Raw genomic sequence first — 15,589 nt, forward strand, 5'->3', positions numbered from 1 at the left:
TCTGGCATTCTTAAACTAACTGGAGGCTGCTACCATGTCTCTTAGCCATCTTTCTCCACCCCCCAGCTATATTTCACAAGCTGACCTGACTGCTTTTCTCGGGGAGGGCAAACACATTTCCTTCTTTCTCCTTTTGCTGAAGAACCAAAATCAAAAGTTGGAGGGGAGAGCAGTTACCAATCTCTTTTCCTTTTCGGGAGGAATTTCAGCTTAGAAGGAGGGGGGGGGGGAGTCCAAAGTCTGTTTCCCAAAGAGTGACTCCCCCCAAAAAGTCCCCCAACAGTTTCAGAACAGGACCCGGGCTTTTGGACATTCAGATCACTTAAAGATGACAAGAGATTCAGGAGGTTATAAAGTAATGGGAGGAAAATTAATTAGTTTCATTGCTCCCTGGACTAATCTGGTGGTTTAAAGCTGATTTAATGAAAACTTAGATAAAGGAAGGGGGGCTGTGGGGTGGAGAATGAACTTAATTTAGAAGGGAGGTGTTGGGGTGGGGGAAAGGAAGATAAAAGGTCACCTTTCTAATGAAACCCGGAAGTCGTCACCTAGTCTTGGGCAGGCCATGACTCCCAGATCAGGGACACATTAATGTGCCATTAATCAACCTTATCGGCCCGGGTATTGACAGTATTAAGAACTGAAACTCATCCCACAGTGCCAAGTTCAGGCGCAGGCGGGTTTAGAGTTCATCTGGGTGCTATCAGTTCTAGATAGGGCCTTGCCCCCTGATTTATACTGGCAAGAGCCTCCGAAGAAAGACTCTTCAGATAAGCAAATATCAGCAGGTGCCCCCCCCACTCACACACCCCTAAACAGGCCGGGCCGAGGAAGGATTCAGGGGAAGATAGGAGGAAGAAGAAATGAAGTAACCTGTCAATAATACCAAAGGGCAAATGGGAGGGAAATTCATCAAAAGCAGCTGCCCCAAAAATAAATAAATCAGTTGAGGGTGAGGGTGGGGGGGGGTGGAGATGGGGATGGGGGGGGGGGCAGAGTTGGCCCAGTCAAGGTTGGACTTTCTGACTTTCCGGTCCGAGCTCTCGATGCGTTGGCCCCTCTTCACTTTGGGGGCTTTGATTCAGCAAAATCAAGGATGCAAACTTCTTAGGAGTACTTAGTTTCCATGGCAACCGGAGCTGACCTCACTTATTATTGTTCTCGAGAGGGGACTGACTTTACTCTATGTTCATTCACTGAATTAATGGACTCCTGGTTCTTTTATTAGCGGCTGCCTCACAATGGCAAGAGAGACATGTTGTAAAAAAAAAAAAAGAAAAAAAGAAAAAAAAAGGGCCCTCCCCCCGCCCCTCTCCCCCTCTCCCCCAACTGTCCGGCCCTTTGTCCAAGGCTTATTGGAATGAAGCAAGCCTATTCAGCTAAAGATTATCAAAATCAACTCCGGGCTGCCTCTGTTTGCAGCAGCTAAGTATACTTTGATTTCATAAAGACATAACTGATATAACAAGCAAATTAGAGCCCTCTAAGAAATGGCTGGATCGATGAAGGAGACCCCGGGAGGACCGGATCGGGAATATTAAGGATCTCTCCTGCCAGTTTTGGTCAGCCCAGAGGGCCGTGGCCTGGGGGAGGGTGGGATGGGGGACACACAACAGAAGGAAATAGACAGCTAAATGAACCAGAATAGAGGAATTTCTCACCATTGAGCTAAAGAACTGGAGCTTCATGACCCAAGGTTTATTCCCTTCTCCACTAGGGGTTGGAGGTGGTTGCAGAGTCCTACAGTGTATTGTTTACAAAGTACCGTAGGCCTGGGTCGGTGACACCGGGAGCCCATTCTGGATCCAATCAATGCACAATAGTTTGTGATCATCGGCCTTCTTTCCTCCAAGGACCATAGATTTAACCCTAGAAGGACCTTCCCTGCCCCCCCTCCTCAGATTATCTTGCTCAATCCATTCCTCTAACTAGGAAAGAATTAACACCCAATTGACTCTCTCAGCATTTATAGGCGGGATCTGAATCCAGGTTTTCTGCCCCCCAGAACCAGTGGTCTTTCCATTATGTCGTACAAATTAGAGATCACCAAGTGATTAGTTTGTAAACAGAGCCCTTTAACCCTCAGACAGCTAGAATACCTTGGATGAAAAAAGTGTATTTCCCACCTCAATCCTTGCCCGACTTTTCCCTATCGCTTTCTATGGTCATCATTTGAAAGGGTACAGCTGGTTCCTGATCCAATTGGATCCAATCCGATCCGATGGCTTTGGATCTTAAAGGAGAATTCATTTAGCAAATGAAGAAATGGGGACCTTGAGAAAAAACGAGGCTTGTCCCAAATCATCCAGTGCTGTGGGCTTGATGTGTGTGTGTGTGTCTGGTATTATGATAGACCCCGCTCAGGCCTCAGGGTGTGTGGCCTCCCCCAAGTAATTGCTTCACAAAAGACAGCGGTTCCCTCTGTCTCCTCTCGCTACCTTCCTGCCCGCTTATTGAAGTCTGATTTCTGGTTCCTCGGAGCCATCCTTTATCAAGCCCCAGTCGTCCCATTGGGAGAGGCCCTCGGAGACCTTTCGACATCCCCCGTTACCAGAGGCCATTCCTGATGGCCCAGACTATAGAAAATGTCTTCACAACAGCCCAGTGGGACAAGCTATGGTTATAATATCCAAATAATCATTTCACAAATTATCATAATGATGAGCCAATCATCCCGTTTTGACAAAGCCGGGTGTAAGTATCAGATGACTTTTATGACCTGTAGCATTTTGTACATCATAATAAACTTGGATAGATTTATGGGTCTCTCTCTCTGTCTCTGTGTCTCTCTCTGTCTCTCTCTCTCATACAACTTTATTAGGTCTAATTTATTTGGAACTCTCTGCCCGAGCATTGCTTTTTAGCGGCCTTGATGCTGCCGTAGGGCAGTTCTCTGATATGAGCCAAGGTTTGGGAAGCCCCAGTGGGGTCCGCTTCTCTTTTTGTTCACCCCCACACTCTTAGGTCCACGCGAGCAAACTCATGGTTATTTATTTTTAAGATTTTTAAGGGGCGAGGGGAGGGTGGGAGGGAAAAAAAGATCAGCTTTGGTTTTCATTTTCTCCCTAGTCATACTGTATTAACACTTCCTTACATTTCAAGCTGTAAAAAGAAAATAAACAAAAATTGGACAAAGAGAAAGACTGTTTGGTGCGATATTTTTTCTCCCCCCTCCTCCTTCCTTCCTTCCACCCTTTCATATGAACCCAGAGACTGAATCTAACTCTTTTTCACTGATACTATCTTCCTCTGTGTAGGGTATTCATGTTAACAGATAAATTCCAGCTCTGGAAAAAGTCAAAGAATAAATTTATAGCCTTTTGCCAAATGTCTATCCTATTGGATTTTGATAAGAGGGCTATTGAGCTTTAATGATGCCGTCTATCCATTTTTCGCTGGCCCTTAACATGTCTTTTTTATTTGTCCCCGAAGCCTCTTCACCAGCTCTTTTCATTACAAGTTTCTCAGCTTACTCTCAAGGGAGACAGAGTGGACAAGAGTGATGGATAGATAACTCTATAGATTATCTCCCACAGATGTTTTCTCTCCAGTAGCCCCTAGGCTATTCCCTCTAAGTAAACAGAGACTAAATAGAGAGTGTACTGAAGAGAGAAGTCCCTGAGGTCTCCTGTCACCACACTCAGAAAAACTCGTACATCCTGAAGAAGGGTTTTTGCAAAGGCCTTCCCTCTCTGTGCCATCCCCCATCCCCAGCCCAGCCTGAATCCCTGACATTCATCCAAAGTGACTTTTAAGGAAAAGCTAAAGACATTCAGGGTTATCCCACCGAAGACATCATGTAGGGGAAATGAGAACATTTGCAATCGGGGTAGAGATTTTCCATCCTTCACCTCTCCCATAAGGCTACATCCAAAAGCTATTGAGCTTGGGTTACTTTGCAGTTACTTGTAGGAACTGCAAGGAGGGAAAGAGGAGGCAGCCCCCTCTCCCCTCCTCTGCAACCCCAGTGCCCCTTGGAAAGGAAGAATGAAGTCGCTGATGATTGATAGGCAGGGGGCTGGGCGGCTAGAAGGTTTCAGAAATAGTCTGGTGTTCCTCCTCCTCCCTCCTCCCTGACAGGCTTATTTTTTAGATGTTGACTTCTTCTCTAGTCCAAATATAAAAATATATACAATAAATTTATAATTGAGTAGAATTATATGATACATATGTAATTATGTATTATAATAATATAAATAGCTTCATATTTTATAGGATCATAGTTCTAGAGATGTAAAGGTCATATTTTAGTCCAATTAAGGATAAAGATTATATATTTGCTTTTCTTTTTATCTCCAGAATTTTGCCGAGTGCTTGAGAAACAGTTGGTGCTTAATAAAGGCTTGTTGATAGACTGAACTTATAGATGAGGAAATTCAGGCTTAAAGAGGATAAATATCTTGGCTTCCACTGAAAGTGTCCCCCAATGACTTGTACTTGGACGGTGCCATGACAATGGGGCACTAACATTGGTGGGTAATACCCAAACTGGGAAACCTCTGAATATGGCATCTGTGAAAGATCATGTCATCTGGTTTAGGGACAAGCCTCTCTAAATAAGTCAATAAGTATTTATTAAGTGCCTTGGTGACATAAGGGAAGAAAAAAGACAGTCCTTGCCCTCAAGGAGCTTATGGTCTAATAGGAGAGAAAAATATCCAAATAATTATACACAAACAAGATATAGACAGGATAAATTGTACATAATTGGCAGAGGGAAGGGCATGAGTGCTAAGGGAGAGTAAGAAAGTGCTATGGTCAGAGAGTATTCTCACTGGTCATGGGATGAAGGATTTTATTCCCCAATAATAACTCTAATTGCATTTACTCAGTCATGGATTTCTCTTGGTATCATTGGTAGGCAAGCTCATATCAATGAAACTGGTGATTCTTGATATGTTTTTTAAAGGGTTTTTTAAAATTAATTTTATAATTATAACTTTTTTGACAGTACATATATATGGGTAATTTTTTACAGCATTATCCCTTGTATTCTCTTCTGTTCTGAATTTTCCCCTCCTTCCCTCTACCCCTCCCCTAGATGGCAAGCATTTCCATACATATTAAATATGTTATAGTATATCCTAGGTACAATATATGTGTGCAGAACCGATTTTTTTTGTTGCACAGAAAGAATTGGATTCAGAAGGTAAAAATAACCTGGGGAGAAAAATAAAAATGCTCACAGTTTACACTCATTTCCCAGTTCCTTCTCTGGGTGTAACTGATTCTGTCCATCATTGATCAATTGGATCTGAATTAGATCTTTGATTCTTGATATGTTAAAGAATATACAACTATAAGCTATTCTTTTATGACAGTTATTATTCCATAATCCTATTCTATTGCAGTAACCTTATTGTTCAGCATGCCCAACTCTTTACGACCCCCTGTGATATATAGAAACCGAGATAGAAAACATTCCTCTAACTCCAAGAATAGAAAACATCCTTCTAACTCCAAGACCAGCACTCTACCTGCTACACCATCTCACTGTGCTATTACTATGTGACCTCTCCATTTTGCTATTATACTTATCCCCTCCACATCTCAACTTTTTCCGTCTGAGTTTCTATATATTACAGATTGGCATAAGAAATTAAATAGGAATTTTGGGGAGTTTTTGCAGAACCAGCAGATGTCATGGGAAGAGCAGCAGATAATAGAAAAAAGTTTAGAAACTCATAAATGAGCAAAATGTAGTATTATATAATTATACTATATGATTACACAATGCTCATCCTTATAGGTGAAGGGAGTTTATTCTTACAGATTCAGTTTTTTTAAAATCCTAGAAATATATCAATGACTTTATGATCTCACTTATACAGACATTCCCTTCGTGAGCGCAGATCACAGTTCAGCCACACTTTATCTTGTGTGACTCTTGTCCATGAATCTGCACAAATGCTCAACACAGTTCCACCCAACTTCCACGATGAGGGGGGAGTCTGCAAGTTTGAGGAACAGGCATCCCCTAAATATCTTGAAATGTCAAAGATTCTTTTTTAAAATAGTTTTTATTTACAAGATACATGCATGGGTAATTTTACAACATTGACAATTGCCAAACCTTTTGTTCTAATTTTTCTCCTCCTTCCCCCTCCCAAGATGGCAGGTTGACCAATACATGTTAAATATGTTAAAGTATAAATTAAATACAATATATGTATACATGTCCAAACAATTGTTTTGCTGTACAAAAAGAATCGGAATGTCACAAAGATTCTTATGGAGGATTCCATCTATCCATCAGTAATTCTTCTTACCACATGCCCAATCTGATAACACAAAAATTGCAACATTTCCCATGATTCATGAGGACCTCTCTCACAAAAACCCATGCTTACTTTCTATTCCTTATGATTTTATTTATCAATAAATGGATTCCTGGACAGACCTCAGTTATCCAAATCTACATAGGAATCCACAGAAATATACCATCAGAAAGATATCTGAAAGTGGATCACAACATACTTTTTTCACCTTTTTTGTTGGTGTTTGCTTTTTTTTCTTTCTCATTTCTTTTTTTCCTTTTTAAGCCAATTTTTCTTGTGCAGCATGATAATTGTGGAAATATGTACAGAAGAATTGCACATATTTAACCTATATTGGATCACTTGCTGTCTAGGGGAGGGATTGGGGGAAGGGAGGGAGAAAAATTTGGAACACAAGGTTTTGCAAGGGTGAATGTTGAAAATTATATTTTGAAAATAAAGATATTGTTTTTTAAATATTTGAAGTCTAGAGAATCTGATTGATTTGTGCAACATCACACTAAGAGTAAAGAATGATTCGGAGCTCCTCAGTCCTAAACTTCATACATTAAACTAACTTCATTGTCCCCCCATTTTTGTCTGTCCCCCCGTTCCAACCCTATATATAGATCACACGGAGATGAGTTTGCCCCACTTCAAGAAAATCCTGAGAAGACATTTTCAAAATTGTAAAAGATATATTACAAGGAATTCTTTGCTTAACAAATTAATTCTGGATTAATGATAATCAAAAAACTTGAGTTCTATTCCTAGTTATGCTAATAATAATAATAATAATAATAATAATAATAATAATAATAATAATGAAAAGCTAACACTGAGACAAAAAAAAAAACATTAAGTGGCTTATTCAGGATCATTCAATTGGTAACTTAGGCTGAACTTGAATTCAGGTCTTTGAAGACTGCAAGTCCAGAGTTCTATCCACTGTGCTCCTTGACTACCCTCAGCTATTTACCTTTTATATCCCTGAAATCTCCTCCTCCACCAGTTCATTGTTCCTAAAATAACATCTACCCTGATTGCCCTAAAATAACATCCAACCTGATATGCAGTGTATAGGAGTACAGAAAATTTTTCATTCAGTCATAGCTCTAACAGTCCGAACTCTAGGGTTTGAGTTCAATGGGAGCCAGATTTCCAGTTAGCTGTCTCTACCTTAGGTAATTATGACTCTATATGGAGTGAAGAAGGAGACTCTGAGATGTCTTCTCAAATGCACTTTTCTGTGGTTAGAAGAAAACTGTTTCTCCAGGGCACTGTCTTTTGGAAAACTGAAGGCAAAATCTCCTGTGCCCAGTATTCCCTGAAATAAACCATTACCACAGAATTCAAGAGGGGAAAACGTAGAGAATTTTTCCTGATTCTATACTTGATGTTTTTTTAGCTTGAAAAGCTGTCTACTAAATGTCTCTTCACAAACCATTACATTTAGACTTGAACTCTTTACCTTCTAGCTCTGACCCTTTTTAGCCTGGCCGTAAAAGCCTACTGCCCATCTCTCCATAAATTTACCACCTCATAAACCCCTGCTACTGCTCCCCAACAATGCCCTTCAGCAACATAATATTCCAGAATGGATCTCTGCTCCAAGTGACTAAATGGCTGTGTTCCAGACTGAAGGGTGGGGAAAGTCAATATTTTGTTTGGAGATGGAGGGGTGGGTATACTTTTAAAGTGTGTAGAATTAAGTCCTCTTCCAGGAGAAAGAGAAAAGAAGTCAAATTGCATATTTTTAATAAGAAAAAAATACCTGCTTAACAATTCCAACTTGCATCCAAGCAGACAATAAAAATTGGGGTGAAAAGTGTGGAGAGAGAGAGAGAAAGAGAGAGAGAGAGAGAGAGAGACTTGGCTCATTTTGTATTATGATGAATTCAAGATAATTTCAAGGGCTTAAAAAGGGCCTCAGTGCTCATCCGGATGGGAGGATTTACTTCATTTGGATAACTGGGTTATGAGAATCAGAATAACTTATTCGGTCACCTTCTCACCCATGTCTGCTCAGACAAAAAGATCCCACTGAGGCACAGACATTGCCAAATGAGTTATGGAGATAAGAAGGTAAAAAGTTCACCCCCGTTGCTAGAGGTCCCTCCGAAGGTCACAGCATGGCCAGAAACTGAGTCCAGTGGGAAAACCGATTTCCAAAATAAAGATCTATTGGAATCAACCTAGTCAGAGGAGACTGGTCCTCCCCTCCACAGATAGCTATGTCTAAAGATTTCGTCTCCAGTTAGCGGCGGAGCCGAATGGGGATAGGGTTTCATCACACTTGGCAGGACCCCACAAGTATTTTCTTTTAACTCTCACAGTTCATCAGTGGTGAATAAGGTGGCTCCCAAGTCCCTATATTAGGGCCTCAGCCCAAATTCAAAATCTGTGACGGCGTTGCCGGCTCAAAAATAAGTGACAGCATTTCACAAGCATGCATTTTGACCAAGAAAAATCCAATAGTCATTCTCACATTGAGAAAATAGCCCTTAATGGGAATTTGATTACAAAAAGTCAATCCACTAATGCAAACAGGACTATATTGCTCTTCCCAGTGGGGATCTGAATAAGAAGTATCTGGATGAGACCTTTTTTTGGGTTTATTCAAGGAATCTTTCTTAACCAATAGGAATGTTGCCATTTTTTTATTTTTTTATTTTATTTTTTTTACCATAAAGGAAAATCCAAAATGAGAGAGAATCCTCTCTCCCCTGCTTAAGGAAACAGAACACAGCTGGATGAAAAGTCTATTCTACTTCTTAATTACTAAAACCACCCAGCATCTACTATTCCTCCGTGACCTTATCCATTAGAGAGGTGTCTCTCTGTTCATGTGAGTCAATTTGTTATGTTGGGGTTAACAGTCTACCAAACATAGTCTGATTATTGGACAGATCTGGGGTGGCATTTTGGTTCTGAATTTAATAGCTGATTTATTTAACTAATGGCTTCTCCTACAGAAAAAGTGATTAGCCAGCCCTGTTGTTGAATTTCCAGTCATAAATGATGACTTATACCTACTCATTTGTTTCCAAAGTTAACGGAAGGTATTTAAAAATCCACACATGTAAATGTACATGTAATTACACATAAAGACATGCATGTATATATGTACAGATACATATTCCTTTGAATGTGCTAGGTTTTCTAAAGGAGACAGTTTGCTAAAACTGTATCTGTTTTATATATCCATTCATATATATTATACACACATACACACACACACACACATGTGTGTGTGTGTGTGTGCGCGCGCTCCTTTCAGTGTGCTTGCAAATCTATTGGAAACTAAAATATTTTGTTCTGTGGATATATGCTTAATTAGATATATGGATATTGGTGTATTATATAGATGAATAGATCACTGATATATCTATTTAAATAAAAAGTATTATCTATACATCAATATAGCAATAATGACTATAAAATAATCAATAGCTACCACCTTCCAAAGAAGGAAAACCCTTTTTTGCTTCAGATGAATCTGGGTCACACACAAATGATTCCCCTACCTGCTCAATTCCCTAAACTGAAATACACCCTATAAATACACCCAAATCTTGGTTCTGCTGACACACATAGACAAGTCAGGTTTCCTTTACCTACAACTTGTCTGCCTGAGATATGCACAATTAATGTCCAGCACAAATGTGGCCCTGGGGCTTACAGAATCTCAAAACCACTTAGAACCAGAACAATTGTACCACATGGTGACACATCAGAGGAAGAACTCCTACCTTTTTGATGCAGCCTTCTTGAGACACCACATCAGAATCAGTCAGTACTTCCTGCAAAATAATTATGAAAAAGAATATTAGTTCCCAAATGATAAAAGAATATGACTAATTTTCAGATGACAAAATTAAAGCCGTCTATAGTTATGTGAAAAAATGCTTTATTGATCAGAGAAATGTAAATTAAAACAACTCTGAGGTACCACCTCACACCTCTCAGATTGACTAAGATGACAGGAAAAGATGATGAAAAATGTTGGAGGGGATATGGAAAAACTGGGATACTGATACATTGTTGGTGGAACTGTGAAATGATCCAATCTTTCTGGAAAGTAATCTGGAACTATGTCCAAAGGGCTGTCAAACTGTGCATACCCTTTGACCCAACTGGGTCTGTATCCTAAGGAAATCATAAAGGAGAGAAAAGGACCCACATGTGCAAAAATGTTTGTAGCAGCTCTTTTTGTGGCAGCAAAGAATTAGAAAAGGAGTGGAATCCATCAAGTGAGGAATGGCTAAACAAGTTGTGGTACATGAAGGAAATGGAATATTATTATTCTATAAAAATGAGGAACAAGCTGATTATAGAAAGGCCTGGAAAGATTTACATGAACTGATGCTGAGTGAAACATGCAGAACCAGGAATACATTGTACACAGTAACAGCAAGATTGTGCGATGATCAATTAGGAAAGACTTGGTTCTGAGTTCTCAGTGGTTCAGTGATCCAAGGCAATCCCAATAAACTTTGGACAGAAAATGCTCTGCATCCCCCCAAAAAACTGTGGAGACTAAATGTAAATCAGCACATGCTATGTTCATTTTTTTTTCTGTTTTTTTTCCCCCTCTCCTGTGGTTTTTCCTTTTGTTCTAATTTTTCTCCCCCAGCAGGATTCATAAAGTAATGTATATATAAAAATTAAATAAATTTATTTGGAAAAAAGAAAAAGCATATTTGGGATTCAACTACTAATAAGTCATAAAGCCTTTACATGCCATCTAGGAAAGGAGTTTTTTGCTTTTTGGCTAGAGGACAAACCTTCATCAAGTTTGCTACAGGGGTATATAGATAGATAGTCGGACATATAGACAAACAGATACACAGATAGCTAGAAAGACAGACATATAGTTAAACAAACACACAGATAGGTAGATAGATGGATAGATAGATAGATGATAGATAGATAGATAGATGGTAGACAGACATACTATAGCTGGATTATAAAGTGGATTTGGGTTGATCCTTATTAGGTCTGTGAACCTGCCCAAGTTGCTTAACATTTATGTTAACACCCTTGGTGTGATTCAGTAGAAAATGCACAGGATCCAAAATGGGTTCTGTCAGAGTTAGCTGCATGACCTTGGACAGGTCACTTTCTTCATTCATTACCATGCATGTATTTTGTATAAACTCATAAGATATATAAACTCAGAATCATGTTTTTTGTGATTGAAACAAGTGCTAAATTATATTTAGACACTAGTTAAAATCAGCATATAAGCTTTTGTTTTTCTCATTCAGCTTTGCAGGTCTCCTGAAACCTATTTTCAGACCCCTTGAGGGGGTATCCATCAACCCCAAGGTTAAGAACTCTTAAAAGAGTGTAAACTCCATGAAACCAGGGGCCAGTTTGTTTTATTTTTTTTTTTTTTTCTGTATCCTCCCTTAGTGCCTGTTACATAGAAGGTCCTTAATAAATGTTTTTTGATCAACTGATTCAACTCTTTGTGACTCCATTTCCATATGTAATATAAATTAGTTAACCTATATTACTTTAAATCTACTTTTTAGGGTAGATTAGAACTTCAGGGTGAGAGTTCATTAAAAGTAATTAAGAGTTCTGGCTGAATCTCTCTTTTTGATCATCTCATTTCTTCTACTAACTAGAAAAATGCCATTTCAAGCTTAATTCTGCAGCTAAAATGGGATATCCTGTAGCTCAAAGATTCTTGTTATTAAAACATTTTATGTTAATAATTATAATTAATAACGATAACTAATATTTCCATAGCACTTTAAAACCTACAAAATCTTTCACGCAGAAACTCATTTGAATCTCACAATAATTTGGGGAGAGAGGGGAATTACTATGATCATTTTACAGATGAGGAAACTGAGGCTTAGGAGATATGAAGTCATTTGCTTGAGGATCATAGTTCTGGCAAGTGCCAGAGACAGGATTTGAACCCAAGTTATCCTGACATTTAAGGGCAGTGTTCTATCCTGCACCCTACACTGCCTATGCAAGCCACCACTACCAATGCACTCCAAAAGTAGATTGGTACATTTCTGTGATGGGCAAATCCAATTTATACAGTTAATTTGTCAGTTTGTTTAGCTTATAAAACACTTTCAGGCCCATTTGGATTAAAGGTGTTATGTATACACATATACACACATACGCATAAATTGTCAAGTTGTTACCGTAAGAATGAAAACCAGGTCTTGAAACTAAGATTAAGAAAACAAAACGAGAAACTCCTGGCAAATTCAGGGGTCCCTCTTCTTTTTTTCCCTCCCCTGAAAAACCACATTTTTAAAAGAGGCAGCCAATACCCACAGAGGCCAGGTGAAATGGTCCCAAAGACCAAATTCCAAAATGTCGTCTAATTGGTCTTAGCTCAGCTGTAATAACAATAAGTCATATTTTAAATGTTAAGAATTCTAACCAATTTGGTATTTTATGTTTCTTTTAATAGATCCCGAAATTGCGGTTTGGAAAGTCTCTGAAAGCAAACAGAGAATGAAAGGTGAACACCCCGAGCAGTGAAACAGGAACGTTTTCTGCAGGGAAAACAGCAAGAGATGAAGGAGGTTAAGTAGTTCATAATAAACTATTCCACGCGATTTTTATTGGTCAGCCTTGGTGGAGGTGGGTGGTGGGACTGCTGAGGCTTTAGAGACAAAACCAGACCCACCAAGTCCAAGGAGTCTTAATCCAGCGAGCTACCTCCTCAACCCTGCCTCCTGGCCTCCACCCAGATCACTGCACTTGAGCAAGCTGTCTCATTTCTTATTTTTGAAATAAAAAGGCAGGGAGTCCTGGCTGGATGCTTGCTAAATTCCTGGGCTTCTGAAAGGAGAATGAGCCTGGCCACCTGGCTTGTCAGAGAACCCTGCCCATTGCGCCTGATGCTGGAACCTGGCTACCACTCCATCGAGGGCAGAGAAGTGGTCGTTACTTGTGAAGACACCAGAGGAATATTAATTAAGGCACAAAGTTGAGAAGTTGAAAAACTTCCATACTGAACCTTTTAACCCAGTATCCTAAGGCAAGGCACCTAGGATAGAGTAAGTAACTGGTGAGGGTAAAAACCAGAACAGATCATGTCGATAGGACTATGGGAAAGCTGGCACACTCTTTAGAGTATTGGAGGAATTATGAACTGAGCCAACCATGGGAGGCAAAAATAGAATTAGCAGAGTGACCAAATGACTTTAATGCAAAGATTTCACTCATGGTTTTATATATATATATATATATATGTGTGTGTGTGTGTGTGTGTGTGTGTGTGTGTGTGTGTGTGTATGTGTGTGTGTGTGTATGTATACACATATATATATATAATGTGTGTGTGTGTTTGTGTATGTGTATATATATATAAATATATATATATGTGTGTGTATATATATATGTATATATATTTTTTTTCCTAAAGGAAGAAAATTCATCTATACCAAGGGGCAGCTGGGAGGCCCAGTGGATAGAGTTACAGTGGAGTTAAGAAAACTCATTTTCTTGAATTCAAATCTGGCCTCAAACACTTCCTAGCTGTGTGACTCTGGGCAAGTCACTTCACCCTGATTGCCTCAGTTTCCCCATCTGTCCAATGAGCTGAAGAAGAAAATGGCAAACCGCTCCAGTATCTCTGAGAAGAAAATGCCACATGAAGATGGACATGACCAAAAAAAAGAAAAAAAAGAGAGAGACAAAAAAACCTGCTGTTTCATGTGATTTGGAGACCAGTAGTATTTATCTTATTTTTATTAATGATAATTAATATCATTTTAATAATATATCATATCATCATCATAAAATAATGATAATGATAATCATGGATTAAGGAGCTAGATCATGGAGGAATTCAGAGAATCATGAGGAGATTTATATAAACTGACACAGAAGGATATAAACAGAACAAAGAGAAGAGCTCAGTGGCCATCTGATCTAACTTCCTCAATTTCCCCAAGTTCCACAGTGATGACAATCATATACATTACAATAATATTATTATTGGCCAAACTATAATTAGTAATCTTGAACCCAGAAGAATAAATAATGAAAGTAGAGAAATGGGGAACTAAGGATGAAGAATACCGTACAAGCGTAGTCCCTGAATTTGCTTAGTTGTTTTCTTTCACCACAAGGGGAGATTTCAATGTTGGAACTAATGAAGGCATGTGTGGGCTCTATCCAGACACGATAGGAATACAATTTATTTTTTTTAAATGAATAATAATTGGTGATGATGGGAGCCAGTGCCCCCCCAAAATCCCTTTAATCTAGATGAAGCAAAGATAGAAAGAGCCATTATTTCTAGATATCATCCCTGGATCCCATGAACAGCTTGAGTCACAGAAACAAGTGGTTGTTAGAAATCCCCAAGGGGGCTGCAATGCAGCATTCTGAAGCCTCTCAGGAAACTAAACAGAGATACAAAGGGAGAGCATTCATTAGAAAGAATTCTCTTGTTTGAGGACTCTCACTCGGGCCTTGCCCCGTGCCCTTTGCAATGCCATGGAAGAATGGAATGCAGGGCTGAACATCTCATCCCACAGCCCGGCCGCTGCCTCAGATACTTTCAGGCATTATTCAGTTTTGTACCATATATAGTTTTTAACCTGACACATTGCTTTCAGTCAAGAGAAAGTAATCATTCCATTAGGAACTATAGAAAGAAAGACCTATGGCTTTCAAAGAGCTGCTTGGAGATCAGTGATCTCCAATTATACAGGAACTCAATTGAATCTTGTTTTCTGGACTCCCTCCAAAAAAAAAAAAAAACCAACATTCTCCACAAAAGCCACACCCCCAACAAGTGGCCAGAGTATCTCATTTGGTCCAGGGCATGGGAATGAATAAAAAAACCTTTGCAAAGCCTCAAATGACAATATACTAAACATTTCGAGGGACACCATGTGAATCTTTTTGAGACACAGTTTACAAGCTGGCATGCCCCAGCTGTAGCTAACCCCAAACTGATTACATTACTCAGGCAGATCACAAAGAGCTTACATAAATAGTAATGTTACCCATTTATTGCCTGAGCCCAGACAAACTATCATGGGGATTGGGGGGAGGCAGAGAAAAGATCGAAGAGCTCGATGGGTTTGAATAATAATCATTGCTAGTATATGTTTTCCTATCTATATCTATTGCTCTCTCTCTAATTTCTCTTTCTCCATCCATTCATCTATTTTTCTGTCTAGACATTCTTATTTATCTATCCATCCATGTATCTATCTAATTTTTCCTATCTATTCATTCATACATCCCTGTATCTATCTGTCTAATTTTTTCTTATTTGTCTATCCATTTATACATCCCTGTATCTATCTGTCTAATTTTTTCTTATTTGTCTA

At 39.2% G+C, this 15,589-nt stretch overlaps 1 protein-coding gene across 1 annotated transcript in view; it reads right to left on the reverse strand.

Moving 5' to 3' along the window:
- PRDM16 (PR/SET domain 16) overlaps window positions 1-15,589 on the reverse strand; it is a 621,205-nt gene that overhangs the window by 307,194 nt on the left and 298,422 nt on the right. The window contains 1 exon segment of the mRNA XM_074306482.1: window positions 10,010-10,060. Coding sequence (XP_074162583.1) covers window positions 10,010-10,060 — 51 coding nt within the window.

Source organism: Sminthopsis crassicaudata, chromosome 3 (genome assembly GCF_048593235.1).
Source record: "Sminthopsis crassicaudata isolate SCR6 chromosome 3, ASM4859323v1, whole genome shotgun sequence".
NCBI lineage: Eukaryota > Metazoa > Chordata > Mammalia > Dasyuromorphia > Dasyuridae > Sminthopsis > Sminthopsis crassicaudata.